Source organism: Poecilia reticulata, chromosome 10 (genome assembly GCF_904066995.2).
Source record: "Poecilia reticulata chromosome 10, P_reticulata-male-v2, whole genome shotgun sequence".
Taxonomy (NCBI): Eukaryota; Metazoa; Chordata; class Actinopteri; order Cyprinodontiformes; family Poeciliidae; genus Poecilia; species Poecilia reticulata.
The window spans coordinates 9,935,592-9,958,564 of record NC_088839.1 but is presented as its reverse complement, the minus strand read 5'-3'; the positions used below and the strand labels follow the sequence as shown (position 1 = coordinate 9,958,564).

The window sequence follows — 22,973 nt, the reverse complement described above, 5'->3', positions numbered from 1 at the left end:
GCTACTGTCTCGTATCTTTTACAGCTTCCAACAGTATGACGTTGCCACCACCATGGCGTACCATAAGAAGGCTGATGTACGGTCTTAACTTTCCACCACAAATCGTTTTGGTCCTGTCAAGATGTTTGCTGTGCCCGATGCATGGATTGCGAGAAAGTCCTTGTAGAGGTTCTCTTTCAACTATATCAATCTTCCGATAAAGCCTCATTCTCCTATCCAAACTCTTGATCTTTGAACGTTATCCTGAGTTATCAGCTGCTTCACTAAATAATGTTTCCGTTTTTACGTTTTTACATGATCTATTTGATAGTGCTCTATGAGTTTCAACACATTTGTAATGTTTTCTTATAACATAAATATACTTTAAACAGTTTCACAACTTAATCCCCAACCTGCCCTTCGTGTTTCTTAATATTTAAAATGGTGGACAGACTGTTGAACACATGTCAGGTTCATGTTTTTAAAAAAAACTAAAACATTTTGAATATTAATTTGTGAAGACAGATAATGAATAGGTAGAGGGACTCATCCACAGATATGATAACACATTCACTAATACTTTGTGCATGTGGATAGTACATATGTGGATGTTAAAAAATAAACAAATATTTTCATTTTTCATCATTTTCTTTCAATCTGTAACAATCATAATAATAATAATATCTGTATCCACTCCCTCAGTATATTTCAGGAACACTATTGTGTTTGCATCAGAATGAAGTGCCGTCCAGAGTCCATGATGAAAATATTCTACCAACATTGAAGCCAGAAGCATGTCTTTCATCAGCGGCTTTTGCGAGCAGCAAATTAAAGCCAGTGTTTTGTGATAATATTTACAGCTGCAAAATGAAAAAGTTGTGTCACACATGACAGTGTGACTGTCAGATTGCATTAAGGCGCTTTGTGTTGGGAGCCTGTCAGCAGCTGACTCTGGTTTTGGCACCTCCACCAGCCTGCCAATCACAGTGGAGGCGTAAAAAAAAGGCGTGGTTAATAAACCCTGATAGTAATTTTTGTTTGACATGATTAATTCAATAAAAAGGTTAAAGAGAGGACAAGAAAAATGACTATTGTTCTTATTGTTTGGATTAGATATAGACAACTTTCTAAGAGATTTATGTAGTTTTATTGAAAGTTTGCTCAAATACAACCACAGACAAAAAAAAATTCACTTACCCATGTTTCCAAAAAAAAAACAACAAGATTTTCCAGATGTCACGTTTTGTGGTTGAGCACACAAATTTTTTAATTGGCATGTCAACGGGACAACGACCTCCCTTTTTTTAGCAGTTGTTAACAGTGCAGGTCGGATGCTCTTGGCTCATGTCTGGCCACAGTAGCGAAGGAAGCTGGGAAGGCTCTCATCAAAGAGACGGCGTTTGATGTCGAACTGTGCGCACCTGGGTTAAGCACAGATTAACTCGTCACCGTTCTCTTTCACAAGCTACAACCAAAGGGAGGAAAAATGCAGAGAACGACAAATCGCAACGTTAGCCGTGGCAGAAGTTGAGGAAACCTGTGGAGATCACCACAAAAGAAGAGAAGCAGCTATAAGCAATTCATCCGTATTAAAACACATTATAAAATGACCCTGGCATGACTGTATTTTATTGGGGTTTTATATGATCGATGATATTTTTCCTCTCAGCGACTGTAATCTGGCTAACTAAACGTGAAACCAGTTTTAAAAATATGGCACGCATATGAATTCAACCTATTGTTGGACCTTTGACACAAGCCTCATAAGCGACACGGAAAATATGAAAAAGACAGCAATGTTCAGAAAATACCAGAAATAACTTTAGAGCCTTACATGTAAAACACAATATGTATCAAAAAATGAACACAGTGAGCTACTTAATTTTTACCTCCCACAAACAATGAAATAAATATGGAAGAGGGAGCATGAGTGGCTAAATTCAGGCCAACCCTAGAAAAAATCAGTTTAGATGGGAGAAAAGGGTGTAATTTTACCTTCAAATAATGTTCAGGTGTTAGAATGACCTAGTCAAAGTCCAGACTTAAGTCCAATAAAGAGTTTGTGGCAAGACTTAAAAGCTGATTCAGACATTCTCCATCTGATCTGGCTGTGCTTGAGCTGTTTTTCCACCAATAATGGGGAAAAAATTCAGCCTGCAAAGCATTGAAAGAACAAACAAAATTATGCTTGGTCTCTTCATATGAAAAAAAATGTGTATTAGTAAAATTGCAAAACCATTTATGTTTTTTCCTTCCACTTCAGAATCCCAGTTTGGTTTTGCTTTGTTTTGTTTTGTTTTTTTCACTTGAAATTTCATCCAACACTGAAAGTCGTGGTTGCAAAACAACAACAAAGAGGGAAAAAGCTGGAGGGACATGAATACTTTTGGTGGATATTTTATACAAATTTAATAAACTTGCAGGCTGTGGCAATGATGGAACTGGTAGCAAATTTTTTTACATTTAAGTTATCACATAAAAGACAAAAAACAATGTTGTAAGGAAACATTTTGGTTCCATTTACAGAAAAGCAGCACCGTTTTAAAACCGGGGCGGGGGGCATTTGTGTGTAATCTCCTCGCTAACCTCTGCTCTAGGCAAACTTTCCCGTGGAGAAGGAGCCCGTGGCGGCGGGGTGGCTCGCCACACTTCTTGCACTGGGTGATAACCTTTTCTCACTTCCCCTTTTATTCCAGCAAATCCCTTCTTTTGGCATCTCATGAAACAGCCCGTCCATGTGTGTCTGCGAGTGAAACAGTCAAATGAGCTCGGAGATGAAAGCCATTTCATGTAGTTGTGGTTGGATGTGAGTCGGTGTGTCTGTGGTTTGCGGGGTTTAAATTTGAGTGTGTGGCGGAGACAAAAAGAGGAAAAGCATCCCCCCCCACCCCACCGCCACCCACCCGCTTCCCCCACTCAGCCACCCCCAAAATCCAGTGACAATCCTCTCTTTTGCTTTTTAAATCAGGTTTCTACAAACACCCTCCACTGCTCCGTTCGCCCATGCGTCCCCTCAGCACAGCAGATTTCAGTGATTTTCAGTGGTGTACAGAATTGGTATTATTCCCACTATCAGTTGCTTGGAACATTCAGCTGCTGCATGCCAGTACGATATGCACTTCTAACAGGGTTTTTAACATAACCATTCCCCCGTTTTTAGGATCGCGATAGCATTGTTTTTGCAGTTCAGAAACCAATGATTCCTCTCCATGCCGTTGTCACATCAGCTGTCATATAACGCATGAGCGTCCAGCTTTTGTTTTCCATTGTAGTTAAATTCAATAGCGTGGAAAGCAACCAAAGTCCCTTTTGCAAAGGAAAACATCTGCTAAATGGTCACATCTCACTCTCAGAACCAGAGCTGAACTAGGCTTTACCTGGTGTTTTGCTTCTGCAATATGTGTGTGTGTGTGCGTGTGTGTGTGTTTGGTGGTGCAAAAAAAAACCCTGGATAACCTCCTCTGTGCTTCCCAATGTCCTGTCTCTGAAGAGCAATGACCATTAAGCAGCTGTTCACTTCTAAAGCCACAGAAAAAAAAAATGGTGAGAGCTGCTAGAATGCAAATGAGCCCCCGGCATGTGCCAAAACTCCTCCAGAGGGACAGACCGTTAGGTCAGACACACACTGCAGCTCGTGCAGCGCTGATACATGCACCGGCACATGCATCTACATCCCAACGAAAATGCACTTATCCAGATAGGTTAGAGTCCCTATTATGTAGTGCAACTATTCTCTTGAGTATCTGATCATGTGGCTGTAACTACATTTCTCTTGGAACTGAAGAGAGGAGCCTTTAAAGGCCAAGACATCTGATTAACTAAAACACCATGTGCTGTTTTTTTCTCTGTTGTTTTCAAACTGTTGCCTCTCATTGTGGTGTTAGAGTTTCTTTTATCTGTTCAGCCATTTCTGGTGTGTCGTGTGAATTTGGCTGGTGAAGGATTCTGATACAATGAGTAAAATTACTTGTGTTTTAATGGAAGATGCACTGATTTTTGTCCACTTTCTGATCGCCAGTTTTATTAATACTGAAATATTCTTTTTGTATTTCTTCTAGAAGGTTTCCTGATATCTGCTAAGACATCAGTCACTTATATGATGAGCAGAAGCAGGAGGGCAACCACTGCAAATATAGCTCCTTGATAATATTATGAAACAAAGACAAAATGGTTTTTGACTTAACTTTTGAAATTGATATGAAAAAAACTGTAAGAAATCAAGGTAGAATTTTGCTCATTTTAAATAAAGACATCAGATGATTACAATTATTGTTTCTTATCTCATATGGACATAGTGAGAAAACACAGCAGAGTGTTAGCAGTACCTGATGAACGTGTCAGGTGAAGCTAGATCAAGGTAGAAGGTGAAAAATGTTAAAAAAAAAAGAGATAATTATGTGTTACATATACAGCAGTTATAATTATAATGTATCCTTTCTGAAAAATATCCAAGGTCTTTGGCTCATCCAGTTAATGGAAAATTGAAAAAATAAAATAATAAATTGGTAAAAACATTTGATATAAGATATTAACTGCATTAGTGACTCTGTGGAGAACAGATATAGCTTTCATAGCCTCTTAAATAAAGATATTAGAAAAAGAGTGATATGTGGTGTTTCACCAGTTTCCAGAGCAGTAAACCATACACTGCATCCAATTTTTTTCTCCCCCCCAACAAGAAGAAAAGTTCAGATCATCTGACAACAGCATATGGTTAGGGGAGAGAGAGAGACTCGCTGCAACTTTGTGCTCCTTACAACCAGAGAAAACCCCCTGCAAATTTGCTGGCATCTCATTAAAAGGAATTTAAACCACAGGACTGGAATGACACTGAATTTTAGAGATTTTGAAAGCATGACTCCTTGGAAAAACATGGTAAACATCTCATGCTGTGAAACCATAGAAAAAAGAAAATGCCCTTAAGATATCTAAAGTGTTTTCAAGGAGCATTTTTCCCTCTGCTTTGATTTTCAGGGATGGTTTCAGCACTTATGCTGTGTGTCTATATTATATATATATATATATATATATATATATATATATATATATATATATATATATATATATATATATATATATATAAAATGAAACCACTGACCCGTGTCCTAGTTTCATTTAAAATGCTTTACTCTATGGATGTAGGAAACATCTTTCTTTCTCTTTCTTTTTCATTTTTTTACATGTATTGCTACATGTGCACACACTCTTTGTGCTCCCTGCCTAATAAGAGCTTAACCTTATTAATCACATTAGTGTGCAGAGGGTGGCGCTGGCAACACTCTCATGCTTCCACAGTCGCGCACACTCGAACATGCACACACAGGGAGAGGCATGTCAATCTGTCATTAGTTAATAGCTCATTAGCACAAGGTGATTAATTACTCTGGCAGGGTGTGGGGATGACGAGGAATAAGGGGTGTTTTTTATTTTTTCAGAAGGTCCACGAAGACTTTACCCTGAAGAAAACAGGAAGAGTCTGGATGGGAAGGATTGGTGTAAAAATGGTAACCTCCTCTCACTTCCCCGTAGGAAGGTTTCACCACTATCGATTTCCTGGGGAATATGCTAGAAAAGAGCCCCGTCCAAATGTGTGAGCATGCGTGCACACGGGCGCAACCCGCCTTCTCCTGGAGGTGTTTTGCTGGCCTGTGTTTTTTTTTTTTCCCCCGTGCCTCATGGGGATCAGCTGTAAAGGTTAACTAGTCTTTTCTTAAGCTTTCAGTCTCATGACAAATGACCATGTTCAAGCCATGGGGCACCTTACAGCGCACCTCCTTCTCTCACCTGCGATCCCTCTGTGTTTCTCTTCAAGAGGCAGGTAGAAAAGAGAAAAACAGAACAACAGAAAGTAGATGGATGGGTTGGCGGAGGGGTTGGGCTGGGTGCGATATAGGATAAGAGTGAGAGAGGCAGCACAGAGCGGTGGAAGGAAGTTGCGAGCTGAAGACGAGACGGCAAAAGAATTGGCGGGATCTTGGAAATAACCGGCTTGGATTGCATACACTGACAGCTACTTTGAGTTTTCAAACCCTCATTTTCCCTGGAGCATACAAGAAGAAGAAGAAGAGGAATGTAAATCTGCATAAATTGCCTACACAGAGATGTGACTTGATGTCTGGCCATTACGTGATGCTTGCTCATCTTACCTGTGACCTTTCCATAAGCTCCCTTTCATTGTTCTTTTAACACATTCTTCACCTTCCCTTGACATGTTTTCCGCTCAGCGCCATGTCCTCCACGCTCAATTACTGCAGCTTGGATGGACTCTGGTGAATCGCGCAGAGTGTGAGGTTCAATGTTGCCCTTATATACACCCAATATATATGCTTATATAGATGTGCCAGGTATAATGATGCTGAATGGCATTGATAAATAACCAGTGCCTTTGCATTACCATGTACTGTACGTGTTCGTACACGCGTATATGTGTGCGTGAGCGTGCGCATGATGGAGTGTTACAGGGTGTTGTCAAGAAAGCAATTTGTTCCTGTCTCGGATGGGTCTTTTATCATGACGAATCGACGCGAACCTCATCTAGAAATCCACCGTCGACACACGGCCCGGTTCTACCTGGGCCGCGCCCGCAACTTTTATTCTACCAAAGTCACAGTCCCAGACCACTCTCTCTTTTTTTCTGCCCCTTTCCTGCTGTAAAAAAAATCCAATCTGTGCAGCTTTGGGCGCAAGATGCGTTTCACCGCGTGGAGAAAGCCGGCCCCTGTTGCACGCCGCTCCCGATCGCCGTATGCAAAACGCCCGGACGTGGTTGCGAGCAGAACCCTGGCAAACGAACGCCCTGGGGGGTGGCTCTGGCGTGTTGCGCGGGAGTAATTGTGTGACACGCTGAGGAATGATAGATTGTGTCCGAGTGTCACACGAAGAAACTGAAAATGAGTCTGTCAGTGGGCCTTTAGAAAAGTGGCTCCGGCGTTGTCCTTTAGCTCTAATGTCCTCCTGTCTTTTCAGTTTGACAGAAACAAAAGCTTAAAGCATTTCTAGTGAATGTTACTGTCTACCAAGCCGTGAAAGTAGTAAGTAGCAATAATGTGATTTTTTTCAGTGCTTGTTAAAAAAGCTTTCTTTCTTTTTTTTAAATCAAGCTGTTCTCTCCAGAAATATCTGTTCTCATGTTGCATTGGAAGACTTTGGTGGCTAACTTTCACCATTTTCCATATAAATAATCATCTTCTTCCTTAGAAATAACTCTCTAATGCAAATTTAATTGTTTAAGCAATAAGAAAAACAGTGTTTGGTTCAACTGTAGTTGTATTTCTTTGAGATAAAAGTTTTTTTATGATAGCAGGAGTTGGCTTTGATCTTGCTGCCAGTCAGACTAGCTGTAACCTTACGGCTCCGTGACCAACTAATCTAGATTTATGCAGTCAAGGTAAATTCAAATCCAATTTATTTATAAAGCACGTAAAAAAAGAAAAAAGAAAAGAAATTTGCCCAAAGTGCTGTAGAAAAGCAAGACCAGTCAAGGAATAAAAGTCAAGACATAAAAAAAAGATAACATTTAAAAAACACACCTAAAATCAAACAAAGAGAATAAAAAGATCTTATCAACTCACACTGGGCCAAATGCTATTGATGAAAGATGTTTTTAAGAGATTGACAGACGCCTGTCAAATATTCAAACCAATTCCAAAGCTTAAGAGTCATAAGAGAAAAAAACGTGATCTCCTCTCAATTAACGCCTAATTTTTGGGGACAACTAAACTCAGCCGGTCAACTAATCCGCAAGACACTGACTGTTTATCAAATTACATGCTGCCTTTCCACATATAGCTCTGTTTTGAAACTTTTCACCAGAAAATATTACATTGAGCTCCTTTTTTTTTCTTTTCTAAATAAACCACGATCTCTGTGGTTTCACTTCCACGTTACAATGAGATTGAAACACACACACAGCGTAGAGTAGACACTGTCTACAAACTGGAGTTAAATGTTTGAAAATTGGTACATGTATGACTGGAAAGTCCTTGGATTTCAGAACTTTTGCATGAATTTTCAACATAGTTTGAGAGGCGGGTTAAGCCTTGGACAGTTTGCCGGTCCATTAGAGACAACCTCATGCACTCGAACTTAATGATTACAAGTACTACATCCATTTTGAAGGACGGAATGCATTCCGTCTGTAAAAGGTGTTACATCAGACTACATGTTTAGGAAAATGATTTACTTGTATATCTTCTGTTTTTGTTCCACCTCTATTTATAGAAGTGAAATCCAAACTGTGCGTCTTGAGCTGCTCTCTAAGGAATCAGGACTATCACTGCAGCTTACATGCTGCTGTTCAGCACCAAGCTCCATAGGTTTTAATATGAGTCTGAGGAGCAATTAGTAGTATTTGGTTAGCTGACCTAAAGGTCTGAGTGGATGTGTTGGGCTTTAAGAGGTGCGAGATGTAATTCAAGCCATGCAAAGACCTGAATGTTTAACATCATTATTCTGAAGTGAACTCCGGACGCTACTGGTCACCGGTGTGTGTGTGTGTTATTTGTTTAAATGTGATAAGAGATGTTAATATTTTGCTTAAATTGCATTAATGTGTTCAGGTGCTTGTGGGTGGTTTTGTTGGTATCTTTATTTTCTTTTAACCAGCATCATCCACTTTTTAATGCGGAATAACAATAAAAATTTCTTCTACTGAGACGTTTCATTTCCATGTAGAGCGGGATTACCTCTGACTATACACATGATGAATGATCACCCATTATCTGAGCACCTAAGTAAATTGAACACACAGAATTTTGATGAATGTCTTCATTTATACGGCACATGAAAACATTAATATAGCATGACGAGCTGGATGACCTCAGCCTTTTTGGTTATTTGTATGTGACAAGACGTGTGCCCTCTGCTGGGCATTGGGAGGACCTTCACTCACCTGGTAACCCCTCCTGCAGACGGCATGGTGCATCCAGTGAAGACTTTTATCTCGCAAGCTTTGTTTACAACATGCAAAGATTCTCAAAAAACCCCACAAAAATAGAGAGAGAGACAGAGAAAGAGAGAGAAAATTTTTTTTTTATTTTATTTCCTCATTTCGCATAGGTGATGTTCACAGAGATAGAGAATGTTTGCTGTGTTCTTTCAGGTTGTGGGGCAATGCACTGCGCGGATGTGAGAGCATGTCCATGTGAGAGCTGACATATTACTGGCTTCATCGCCGCAGTGTCCTCTGCCCCTCCTGACTCTCTCTCTGCCTCCTGCTTTTGCATCCTTGCTTCGCCGCCTCGCCTTTCCTCCCTTCAACCTTAACCTTGCCTCTTTCCTCCCTCCACGTTGCCTTTCCTCCCATCCCAAGCCCATCATCGTCCCCTTTCTACCTGCTTCTCTGCTCTTCTTATTATTCTTTTTTTTTGTTTTTTTTTTTCTTCTGCCTCTTTGCTTTGTCACATTTCCACGGTCCTGTCACTGTTTCACTCCCTGGCGCTTGCGAGCTCTGTCGTGCGTTCCCGCCCTCGTTGCCACCTCCTCCTCTTTCTTCCTTTGCCTTCTCTCGCTGTCTCACCTCCCCTACCCCCATTTCTCCTCTCTTCCCTGCTTCGTTCGCTGGCTCCCGCCGTCATCCCTTCCTCTCCATCTCGGCGGTGTGACGCTGCTGGGAGGGAGAAGGAAAAAGAGAGAGAGAGAGAGGGAAGAGAGAGCGAGAGCGGGCGTGTATGTGTGTGTTGAGTCTGCTCTCAGTCTCAGCTGTGGGCAGATGGAGGATGGAGCCGCATCTCTCCTCGTCTTGTGCTCTGCCTGCCACCGGCTGAAAGGCGCTCTCGGTGTTTTCTCCTCTGCCCGTTCCCTTGTGCCTGAGCTGACCCCGATTTGTGACAGATCAAGCGACAAAAAGGAGTTGGGGCTGGAGAGAGAAAGGTGACGGGAAAACCTGCAATCTCCTGGAAAAGGATCAGTGGGCACTACGCTCATCTCCACCACCCCTTTTTTTCTTTTTTCCTTTTTTTTTTTGCTTTCATTTTCTCTCTACCCTTTTGCGTGTTTTGGTGCGAGGCGTGCATCTCTGCAGTGCAACAGCTTACACGTGTGCGGCAGAAGAGCGGGGTCTCTCCTCTGGCACTCGGCTGGCGGATTGCGACCGAGTGAAAAACAGACCGGAGCAGAGAAGAAGGGCGAAGACGACCAAGAGCAAGGGAGAGACAAAGAGCACTCTTTCGCACGGGAGAAAACAAGGCAAAAAAGATTGAGAATCACGAAAAGAGGACTCTCACGGGGGAAGAAAGGAGTGGAGTTTTGTGGAGGAGAGGAGATAAGGGTAGAGGGTTCATGACAATGAGCGACAAGTACGGAGCGATGCATCACGCGAGCAACGTGGGGAGAACCAAAACCCTCTCGCATGAGACAGGTGAGTCCCTTCAGGCTATTCCTTATCACCCCCAGCGATCAGATCCCGATGCCTCCTGCATCCTGTCCATGCAGCCGACTAAAGACCAACAACTTCACTAAAGCCAATCCCTTCTTCTGCGGTGGGCTAACACTTTCTTTTCCCCCTTCAACTTATAAATTTTTCATTTGAGTGCCTTGCTGTAATGTAGGTTACATTCGCATATGGTGGCTCGTGGAAGTGTGTGTATGTGAAGGAGATAGAGTGTGTGTGTGTGTGTGTGTGTGTAGGTTGGGGATCAAACGGCATACATCTGAATAGAACGCAGCTTTGATGTGCCCTTGAAGTTATGATTGGAATCTGTGAATGCCAGCGCAAGCTGTTCACACCGAGTCTTTTTTTTTTTTTTCTTTTCCCTGCTCATTGATTTCAAATCGGCCACGGGGGCACGAGTGTGTTGCAGTTGCGTCTCCAGTGGCCACGTTCCGATTGACGGGTTGTGATGACTTGACGGGTGTGCTTGATGGGGGAAATGGATGGGACCCGCACGTCTCCTCGGCTCCGCGTCGATACGTCATTTAATCACGTGCGTGCGCTTCAATATTTACAAGGTAATTTCTGCGTATTTGACTTTCTGATTCGGGGCTGATTATTTGATTAAGTTTCCAGATTAGAAGTCGATTTCATTTAAAATTCAATGGGATCCGATGCTTTGGTGACTCCGTGTGCGAGGGCGCCGCTTTATCTGGGAACAGCAGGGCTCATATTTAGCGTGATTGTGTTGTTTTACAGAGCAGCCTGACCTCCGAGGATAAAAGGTTATGTGTGTCTACAACATATCTCTCTCTCTCTCTGTGTGTGGGCGTGGGTGTGCGTGTGTGTGTGTGTGTGTGTGTATGTGTGCTGTTTGATTGCTTTGTGGGTGTGAAGGGGGATTGCTAGCACTCGACAAGCTAATCAAACAGTTCCCACAGACAATCACAATGTGGCACACACCCCTCTCTCAGCTTTTGACACATCTGCCTGCAGTCTTAACAAACATCATGAATTTACAAAGCCACACAAGTAAAGGGTGTGTGTTTTTTTTCTCCTTAAAAACAGAAAGAGACATTGTTTCAGGAAAGAAAAAAAGCGGCAAATTGACAAGCTCGCATGCATACAAAGGCAACCGACCAACACACAAACACATTTACACACACGCACACACACACGTCTGTTACAGGGATCCGGGCCCAGCGGTGGATAAATGCGCCTTTTCTGATTGCCGCCACAGACAAGGACGTGATTGGCATGGTAGACCAGGGAATTAGCTATGGTTTCCATGGCTACTAATTAGGAGGGTACTGACTGGTGGGCTTATGATGACAGATGACAGATCTGCAGTTTGCTTCCTGCCTTACAGATTGGGTGGTCCCACCGGCTAGCTGGACCCCCCGCCATCCAAGACAGGCAGGCTCTCTCCGCAGGCCGCCTCGCACGTGCTCAGCTATCATCAAATATGCAGGAAGGGGAAATATTATGGAGGGTTTTTAAGGTCTTTTATGAGGCAATAATGTCGAAAAATGAAAATTCACTTCAAGTTGTACTTGAACTTAATCAGACAACAGAAGGTCAATATTTCTTTTATAACTCGTGTTTAATGCAGAATCTGCAGTGCTGGAGACCAACGGCCGACGCATGTACCCATTCACAAGGTTCACCTTTTTTGCAACACACACACGCGCAGTCCCTCGTTGTGCCGCCATGGGGTACACAAGAGAGAAATAGGTGTGATCGGGTCCATCTGTGACAGAGAAAGAGAGAGGCAAAGGAGCGCTCCATCTGTGGACACCTGCCCTTCCTCCAGGCTACCGTCCCAATTTTCCTCAAAAAAACTGCCAACAGGATCTGTGGAAGCACAGGTGCGAGCGGGTCTGGGTGTTTGTTCACAAATCCGAGCGCAGTCTGTCGGTTTATGAATGGCATTGTCGGGGAGTTTATATCATTCGAGGCACATTCACACAAGATCTAAAGAGTCAGAGTAAGTTTATATGAAACACGTTTTCATCATTTTTCCATTTGCTTTTCGTGCCAGGTCGGCTCCAGCTACTGACGAGGAAAGAAATTAGCAACACAAATCACAACTGACAGCATTCAGGGGTTTATTATAAGAACCTGCAGCACAATAGGAAACTCTACCAATGTAAAGACTGGAGCTTAAACAATGTTTTCACATCAGTGAACACAGCAGACAAAAATGTCTATTTTTTATGTATAAATCACTTATTAAGAGTGGAGCAAAAACTCCAGGAATCGTTTTTACGGAAACGGTAAGGGGAGAAAAAAAAAAGAAAAAGAAAAACTCCTGAAAATTAAACTGTGATTTTATAAAAATGACATAAGCCTAATCTCCTGTGACCCATTAAAAGTTTGACTGGTGTGTCTGGCAGGAAGTATGTGAACGTAGGTAATTCTCAAACAGCACAACATTTATAGACAATTCTTTGCTAAGGGGAAAAGTTAAAAAGTTTAAAAGTAGAAATGGTGCAAGCAGGGGAAAAAAAGAAGTGAGCTGTATATCCTGACAGGTGAAAGGTTAACAAAATAGGATGCAGTGGATAGAAAAATCCCACCAAAAATTTAATATGACACATAAAAAATGTCATGTCAAGCCAAGTTTGTGCAGCACATTTCAGCAACAAGGCAGTTCAAAGTACTTCACATCATAGAAACATTGAACAGTCACCACTCGTGAAAAACAAAGCAAAACATGATCATTGGTGTTAATTCTGACTCTTATTCAAAAGTACAATATTCAGGACAGCAAATCCCTGAAATTCCCGATCCTTATAAATAAATTTTACACAAAGATATCTGAATTTTTCAGCTTACTCAATCACTAGAGATGTCCTTTGGGATTTTTGCTACAAATACATCCACCACTACATTAACAAAACTCATATTATATATATTAGTAAGCTGTACATCCTGGGTTAGTTATTGCTCACATTGCATAAGAAAACAAATTTCCCCTCAACTCTTTCAATAATATAAAGCTTCTTTTTCTATTAAAACTAAAACTTGGAGCATTAAGTGTTGCTCTCTTCCCCACTGATGGATGACACGAGCAGTTCAGTTACAGCACAAATGTTTGACACCTTAAGCCAGAAGGGGAAAAAAATGTGCCAACAGGCAGAGGAAGGGTAAGCCACTCAGCTGTCCATCCTGCATCGCTCCCTTTCACTCACTCAGACACCAGCTCCACCTAATGGCCTCTGCAGGTACTGAGGCGCACAAAACACAGATTCACAGTCTGACATGCACACATGAGTCTTGATTAAAATGGCTGGAGCGAGGTTGCTTTTCGAGGCAGTTAGGCAACAGCTGAGATAATAGTAATTTTTTCCCCCCTCCTCCTCGGTCCATGCAGGGAGCGTGGCAGAGGTGGAGGAGAGTATGCAAAAAAAAAAGTGGAGGAAAAGGAGTTGGAAAAGGCTCTCGGGAGGGGGGAAGAGTAAAAATAGCAATGCGATTGAAGAAGACATGCATGTCACGGCTAAACAAATAGCCATGTGCGGGAACAGATGGTAATAAAGTTCTCTGTTAGAAGACTAGTGGCTTGTATGTGCACACACACACACACGCACACACACACACGCACATATGCATGCACGCGACCCACGTATGAACAGCTTGATTATGCAGAGTAGTGGGCCTTGAGTCATTAAGACTTTGCCTCAGTGAAGCTGACTCAAAAGTGAGCAATGACAGTCATCTTGAAACACCGGTCACTAGCAGCCATCTTTCTTTCCCCCCCCACTTCTCTGATTTTGCGCCCTCCATCTGTCTCCACTCGGTTCTTGTTCCCGCCCAGAACTCTTTCTGTGACGTTTAAATGTCCACGAGTCGATCAGTCAGGGATGAGAGTGAGCCATCAGGGCAGTGATCCGCATGTGAAATACCGAAAAGCAGATTTTTTTTTTTTTTCCATTTCTATTGACCTCATTTTAAAGTGTGATGCAACGCAAATAGAACATTGCACAGTTTTAAACTGTACTGTTTGATATTTCTGTAATATATAAATCAAGAAAAAACATGAATTTCTCTTCTGTATCAGAATTGATGTTTATACTCATTTGTTATCTTCATATTTCCCCCGTTATGAAGAATATTTGTTTGGATGCTTTGAAAACAGCTGGTAGAAATCCACTAGAAACAACAGACCATTAAAACGTACCTGAATACCAAAGGTATCGCTCAAATTTTCACAAATGTTTCTATAAGACACATATTGTGTTGTGTGGCTGTATTAAAGTATTTCTTTTTTTTAAATCACTTAAATATAAAAAAAGCCTTAATGAAAGCTCCGCTTTAGTTAAAGTGCGTCTAGCCATCTTGAACTTAGACCTATACAATGATAAAAGAATAGCATAAGACTGAATACAGCCAGTTATTCAGGAAAGTGTCAACTCTTTAGTTAGAGGAACTCAGATATATAAATATCTGAGCTAATGTATCAATCTATGATGCGTAGACAGGTAAGTACTCCTTCTGTTTCCAGTGGAGGAATGATCAGCCAAAAGCATGTTTAATGTTTAGTTTCAGAAACTCTGATTTGATGCGCAAGTCGGGATGATTCCTTCACATTTGCTTAGATTCAAAGCTATCGTCTCTATCAAAGAAATCCGCAACACATTGTCGTTTGTTTTTTTCTTTTTTATTGTACTCCATACAAAAACAAATCAGAAAGTGTCAAAATGGGAATCAGCAGGCTGGACCTTAAAGAAAGTCCGTATCGGCCAAGAAGAGCCTGATTGGCACATGTTGAATCTTCTTCTCCATCATCTTTCACCGTTTCCCACCTCTTTAGGGAAATTACTTTTCCCCCTCGCGTTTTACTTTTCCCATTCTGCCTTCCCCAAGTCCAAAGAAATGTGTGTACGAGAGGCGGCGATGTGTGAGGGTGATGCGTCCTCAGTCACGGTGAAAGCATTTGTTTCTCTTCCACTGGGGTAGACAGATTATGTATTTCACTCCGTTTTCTTCACATTGGCTTCTACCCCCACTCTCCTTCCCTTCGTCATTCGTTTTGTCCTCCCCACTCAAGGTCAGTGGGAAGATTGCTTTCAGCCCCCTGTGTCCTCCCCCAGCGCGCCACGTTTTATTGTGCGAGCGGCCGTCAGCGGCCGAGCGGGCGGCTGCGGCGTGCAATTTGTTTGTGCATGTTTGAAAATCGTGGTTGTCGGTGGCGGCAGCGGGGTTTTGGGAGGGAGGGGGCACTGTGTTTTGTAGAGTTCAATCTATCCCGTTTCTCATCAGGTAAGCACTTATGTGTTTGCGCGTGAGACTTGCTAATGGAAAAGCAGTCAGCTGGCTCAATCTCAGCCTACAAGTAAGTCTTGAAGAAAAGTAAAATGGAAAAGGAAAGGGGAAATTAAGATATAAAAAAAGTGTTAAAATGCTAGTATTTTTCTTCTTCCTCCTCTTCTTACCCGTTGAATATTCTTAAAAAGCAAAAGATTTTTCCTCCCACGGTTTGTAGATGCATTTTCCCCGTTTAAATATTTAATGCATTTATTGATTCCTGGAGTGAGCATGCACATCTGCTATGCGGCATGTGACTGTTTTTTTTTTTTTTTTCTGTTTTTTTTTTTTCTCTTTTTTTTTGCACAGAGGTATTAATTTTCACCGTGGTGATTTGGGTGAGTAAAGGGCTGGCAAGCTAACCGGTGTTCTCAGCGTACATTTTGAGTGTTTGTGTGTCTGATCGGCGAGCTGGCTGCTTTCATGCTTCACTACCCTGGCTGCTCATCCATGTGCACCATCTGCATGTGGCGGCGCCATGTGTGTCACCTACACCACAACACATCCCACTCCCCTCGTACTGTATCTCTAACAATCCCTCCATCAGCACCTGACGCCGTCCCCGCGTCCCTCTCTTCTCTCTCTCGTCTGGTTCGTCTGCTTTCATTTCAACAAGCCAATTTGTTAAAAAAAAAAAAAAAAGAAAAGAAAAAGAGAGAGAGAGAGAGAAAAAGAAAGAAAAGAAAGCTGACATCGCTGCTAATTTAAATCCTTTCACTTGTTTGGCGCCGCATATTAATACCGAAGAGTAATATCTCCTGAAAGTTATTCATCATGCTTGTTCACCTTTTAATTTTTTTTCTTTTTTTCCTTTAAGCGCAAAACCATCATATCCTCAATCAGCGCAGCTTTGTAGCACGCGGCGTCGTGCCATTTGTTAGCTACGCAACGCCGGCGCTCTAAGTGATCGATCCACGCCACAGCTAACTACGAGACAGATGAAAGTGTCACGAGTACAGTCGGGCTGAAGTGACAAATTGATCCGCGCGTTTCTGCTGGAAAGGAGTTTTAGTTGTGGAGACGCAATCATTCATCTGCACAGCCTCATTATGGCTTCTGGAGCGGCAGCAGCCACCGTGACTCATTGACTCATCACGCCGCTGTTTTGTAAACTCCAAACCCGACTAACCGTCCCCCGTTTTCATCCCTCATCTCGTCGTGGCGCTTCTCGCTCCTCTTCGGATGGCTCGGCCTTCGCCGGCACCTCGCCTTCATCTTTAATATCCTTCTCCCCAAAGCGATGGCTCAAGCTTTTGTGAACTCTCTTACCTCCTCTTTTTGTTCTCTCCAGCACATCTTTTTCCCTTCCCTTCTCCTGCAGACTCCTCTCCAAACGCCTGTGTTAACCTTAAAAAAAAGGGGGGAGAAGAGACAGCTTCTCCTCATAGCCCTGCTAGCAACAGGGCTCCCTCCCCTCGCTGTCACGTCGCGACGCAATCCGAAGTTAAGGGATTGGCTGAGGACAGCGGTTCATATACGCAACGGTTTCAAAGAGTAGTTACTCTGTCGAATACTTGTCAGGTGGTTTGCTTGGTTGTCTCTGCAAAACAAAAAAAAAAGGTCAAGTGGGGGATTATTTTATGAGCGCGCAAAAGGAGTTGTTTGGTGCGAAGGTTTACTGGAACTGAAACTTTTCGTAGTTGTGTTGTCTTCCAGTAGCCAGGCACGGACGGGCCATGAAGGTGTCACCAGGTTTCAAACAAGTTGCACTTTCAAAATGTTTTCGGTACATTTTCTCTCCGGTTTAAAGTCCCTCTGTTTGGATGCCAAAGAAACTGAAGGAGTGACGAGAGTTTTCTTCAGCTCTATGAAGCAGAAAGCACCCTCCTCCCCAACTTGTTGCTGGGCAACTCCAGTAGAGAGCTATTCTACTTCTCTGTTGCTTAGCTGAAAAAACTCTGGGGTTGTTCAAGTTTTCGATCCATTTCTGAATATTGCAATCAGTAAATGTTACATATGACACTATTATTGTTGCACATGTGCTGATCGTGTTTTCTTTTGACTGTTGGAACTGATAAACGGCCTAGTTGAAGTATAACTGCATTGTATGCACTGGGGGTCAGTTGTTTGAAGCTTAAGTTGTAGTTTTTTTTCATATTGTCTGTCCTAATTGCATTTGCTGTTTCTGACACTGAAGGTCATGATGCATTTTGAACATTGCCGCATCGTCGTTCTTCTGTACTGAACTTAATGTGTTTAATTTTTTTCAGGTAAGTTCTGAATGTTTCCGATTCTTTTGAATTTGAAATTAACCAAATTCCCCTTCATTGGCTGCTTGTTGATTATAAAGGTCAGCAGTCAGAGCCAATCAGATCCACCAATCAGATGTTTTCTGGTCTATAGTAAGTAGGACAGGAGTGTTTGATCTGAATTTTCTACAAATACGTTGTTTTCCAAAGACAACACAGAAAACTAAAACAACATAACATTCTGTGGGTTTGCTAACAGAGGTAGTGGTTTTGAATCCAACAAAATATGAAGAAATTATAAAAATAATCTACATGTATGCATCAAAGTCTACCTACTTAACATTGATCAAATGTGTTAGATGCTTTCAAAGACCAAAAACTGTGTGACTTGTGTGATTCTTGTTTTTAAGAAAATTGTGAAAAGAAGTGGCAGATTCAAAATTCTGAATGATTGAGATTTTTAGTTCCTGTAACACCTGCAATAATAAATCTTTAAAGCAAGGAGGAATGGTTTTTCCTTTGAATGAAACAGGAATAAAACTAGATAAAGTTTGACCTTTTTGCTCTAAATTTCTGGGCAAATGCCATGAAACTGGTATTTTCTGCCAAGTTCCATCCAACGTCTAGTCGCCACACACCATAAATAAATGTTTTTCAGCTCGATCCCTTAATAGCGAAAGGATAAAACCTGGACACATTTCCTAATACGCACATGCTCTTCCCCTCCACGGTTCTGCTGTCACATTTATTTTTAAGAAAATTACAATCAATCATGTGCACCTTAAATCACACAAAGAACTTGGAGCTTGTCCTCTTGCAGAGATTAATTCGCGCCAGAATCAGTTTTATTACTTTCAAATTACTTTGATGAACACACTAAAACTGCTCATCCGAAAAAGATACATTAGCAGTCCATCAATTTTGTGAGCTGGATGACACATTCAAGTAAAATGTTTTGTCACTTCTTCCTCAATTAAGCCGAGGTAATGTTCTCGCTTCCACGAGGAGTCGATTAAAACCAAAGAAACGCCGCGGCTTCCCATTTCGGCACGGAGTCGCAGCGTAGGCCTATTTACAGCTCAGAAGGGAATTTACTCATTTGGGTTGTAGAGCTTTATTTTTTTTTTAATCTTTGGACTGAAAACTCTCAGGGCTCTGTAAAGACTTGGAACACCGCGGCTCAGTTAGTGCCGCGCCTTCTTAACGGTGACAGCTTTCAGCGTGTCTTTCCAAAGCACTTCGACAGCCGCATTCTCCGGCCTCTTCTTGCAGACCTAAGGTGCGCTTTGGGGAATCAAAGAGTGCCGCGACCTTGCCCTGGGCACGATGATCGAGTGAAACTGCGTCTGTGCGTGCGTGTGTATGTGTGTTACTAATGACCGGTGCTTAAGGGGGGAGATCAGGGGAGATGGGCCATGCAGCAGGGCTGAGGGGGCAGCGAAATGATCCCATCGATCATCCTCGATCACCCAAATAATATCACACAGATCATTCGTCTCTCTCTGTACGAGTGTGTGTGATATTTACACACTTTTTTTTATTTATTTTTTTTAAAGCTCAGCTCGTGGCTGTCAAACCTTTCCCCAGCATGCGCTCATGCTTTTCTGGATTTGCTGCATCAGAGAGAGCGCGCGCGAGAGGCCAAATGCCAGCTATCGCGCGGTTCCATTAGGATTGCCAAGGCTGACCGTAGATTGCTATTGATTTGCTATGGCTTCTGTTCAGTGGCTCTTCAGCTGGAGGTGCACGATGATGCGCAAGTGTCGAGGATGCCACATTTTTAAGGGTGGAGTTGGGTTTCATTGGTGTTTTTTTTTTGTTTAGTTTTTTTTTTCCCAGCGGTGTAAGAAAAAATAAATTAAAAATCCAGATCTTTCTAATGAAACGGTCTGTGCTACGATGTTCAGATAAGACGAGCCTCTGAGCTACGTGGCCAGTTGTTAACTCTGACAGGGACTCTGGGATGTGCAGCACGTTGATGGCTGAGCTCTGGATCTTAAACAAATCAATGCCAAGTGGCTGGACCCTGGAGCCACTTCTTAATGACAACCACCGCTCAGAGATCACCACGCACTCGCTCCGTCTCCACTCCGCCGCTTTCTTATCTGTTTATTTCTCGCCCAACGAGCCGCCTTTATTGCGTACACTGCTTTTATTGTCTGCCGCGCTCCTTCCTCGCACCTTCTGCTCTTTGTGTACCAGCTGCGCGCGGGCACACACGCCTCAGACAAGGTTCTTTGAACATCTTTGCTTTGTTTTCTCTGGTTATTTTCTTATTTATTCATTGGCAGATAGGCCTGTTTTAGACTTTCCAGTGGCTGAAGCCATCCCTTCCCCATCTGTGAGCAATAGAGCAGGAGGAACACTAACCGTGTGTCTTCATTACGAGCAAATATAATCAGACGTTAAAAAGACCCGCGGTGTAGTATTATTTTACAATAGCTCGATATGAGCCGGCTGCACATCCAGTCCTTCGATAGATTGAGTAGTCTCTGTGTCCGTGCATGTCGTAGCAAGTGTGTGTGTGTGGGGGTGTGTGTGTGTGTGTGTGTGTTTGCGTATATGTACCTGTGTGTGAACATGTGGATGGGGATTAAGGGTGTAATGCAGGATTATCCAGAGGTGCTTCTTTTTGCAGGGATGGATGGATGGATGGATGGATGGATGGATGGATGGATGGATGGATGGATGGATGGATGGATGGATGGATGGATGGATGGATGGATGGATGGATGGATGGATGGATGGATGGATGGATGGATGGATGGATTTTTTTACACGTTTTGTACCCTCAAAAACCAAACTTTAAAAAAAAACAAATCAAACATTGCCATTTGAGATTCCTTTTTAAAACCCATCATTATTATTTAATAGACAAACATATATTTACCGGATGTTTATACTTCAGACTTCCAGTAATTTATTCCAAAATAAGTCCGCTATGATCCAAAAGGAGCAAAAAAACAACCCAGCTCAAGATGATCTGAGTGTTCTCTTCATTTCACGCAGCCGGCGATGCGTCTGAGGATGAAGACATTTAATCATTTATTAACAGGGCGCAGTATGTTTTTTTTTTTTTCTTTTTCCTCCCATCCACGAGTCTCCGTAGGAGCCAGGATGGGAGAACGGCGAAGGAGACGTGACAGAGAGAGAGGAGGATAATAGTTCCTCGCTTCCCAGGTGAAGCACAAAATATCAAATTTTCTAAACCAGTAATCGGAGGGTATCATCCCCGCCACCTTGCGCCTTCGGTGTCGGCGGATCTGCCTTTGCTCTTTTATTTGTCGGAGCTCTTAACGTTGTTAACTGCACAAATCACTGTTACTGAACATAGCGCCACGTATTCAAACATAATGAGGCTTGAGTCATTGCCATCTCACTGTTCAAAGTGGTTTTTATTTAGTGCGGCGAACTGCTTCAAGGTCCCCACTGCTTTTGCTCATCAACAATTGCCAAGCGTTAAATAAAACATGAGACATCAGAGCAATGTGAGCAGAGGAGCCCATGCTCTCTCCGTTTAGAGCCCGCACGAGGTGGTGGAGGCAACCCCGAACATGTGCAAAACACACACACACACAAACATAATATCCAGGAGAGAGAGCTGGGGGGGTGAAAGGTCTGGATCTGGAGCTTTTCATAATTGTTTTGGTCTTATCTGGGTTTTAATATGTCTCTCACCACATGGAGGCCTTCACTCGCTCCACCATAGACGTCGTGGATTCGTTTAATTACGCCTGTCTGTGAATGTGTGATTCTGCGGCGCGTGGCCCGTTTCAATTTACCAGCCTCCTCCTTTGATGGCATTCTTCTTAAATTCGAGCACATGTAATTCAAATGACTCAAACGCACCAGACGAGGGGATGAAAGCAAGAGAACACGCGGATATAGGGGAGCGTCTGTGCAGGCGGACGCTGCACGAGCGCCGACTACAGAGATACACACACCCTTGGCAGTGCTTCTCCAGTCTGTTTGAAGTAGAGTCTCGCAGGAGGCTATAGGGACTGTGGCAGTGTTTCACCCACTCAAACACACAGTGGCTTGATTTGGGGGTGGGAGGAGGGGGCAACGGGGATTGCGGATGGATGGAAAAGAAAGGCAGAGGAGGCAGTAGGAGGAATGCCCCTCAAACGCTCTCCGCTTCGTCTCATCCCTATCTCTGGGTCTGGCTCTGTTCTCTCTGCAGACATGCCCTGAATGAGCGCGGTTTGGTGAGCAGGTTGTTTACCGCCACGGTTTTTTTCTTTCCTAGCCGCCGTCTTCGTGGCCCTGGTGTGCTCATATCTCCCTCAGTCATTGACTGGGTGAGATTGAAACTGTGCACCAGGGATACAGCGAGAATATTACCCAGCTGGCAACAGAAACGAGGTTCGGTGGGGCTTTTATATTTCTTGCCGTGTCAATTAGAGTCACTTACTAAAAGAAGATGACTTCCCGAGCCCCCTCCAAAAAAAAACCTACACTCGCTGACAAAATCCGTCCCTCGAGAATACAAATAAAAGCAGATATTTACACATGTAAAAGAAATAAAAACCCTTTTTTTTCTCCCCTCGCTGTTCTGTTTGAATTCAAATCAAACTAAACATTTCCTGTTTTTAGTCATTTCGGTTAAGCGCCAATTATCTCGAGCTGTTCAATGCCAGAATAACGACAGAGAATTTTTTAACCGCCTTTAAATTCTAAAATTTAAAACCATTTTCTGTGTTTTGGGAATTCCTCCGCAAGCAATTCAAAACTACCTGCTGAAATTCTTGGCCCGTTCTTTCCGACAGTCTGGTTCATAGGCCTTCTTGATCATACACATTTTCAGGTCTGATTACAAAATTTCATACCAAAACGTTGATTTTGTTTTCCTCAAGCCACGTTGTTGCTAATCTCTGGACATCATGCCGATTATCATAATCTACTTGGATGCACAATTTGTGTCAAAGCTCTGACTTACAGGATGATGCCTTTAGACGTTGCTTTAAATTTTCCACAAAACATTTTTGCCTCATGATGCTATAATCGATTTTTGTTACTCTTTTGAGTAATGCCTTCTTGCTCGCTGATTGTCGATTCAGTTCATGTACGTGCAGGATCTAAGTCCTTAGCTTTGATAATAGAGTTGATTTCCACATTTTGTATCA

At 42.6% G+C, this 22,973-nt stretch overlaps 1 protein-coding gene across 18 annotated transcripts in view; it reads left to right on the top strand.

Moving 5' to 3' along the window:
• Window positions 1-22,973, top strand: part of tenm2a (teneurin transmembrane protein 2a) — a 284,579-nt gene that overhangs the window by 126,408 nt on the left and 135,198 nt on the right. For 2 of the 18 annotated variants that reach the window (XM_081611643.1, XM_081611641.1), the window contains exon 1: window positions 9,049-10,336. The exons of 15 other annotated variants lie outside the window; for them this stretch is intronic. In XM_081611643.1, the coding sequence (XP_081467769.1) occupies window positions 10,258-10,336 (79 nt within the window). In that variant the 5' untranslated portion in view covers window positions 9,049-10,257. Of the gene's footprint in view, window positions 1-9,048; window positions 10,337-10,597; window positions 10,927-22,973 lie in introns of those variants that run through there. One more of the 18 variants, XM_081611640.1, reaches the window with a different exon arrangement.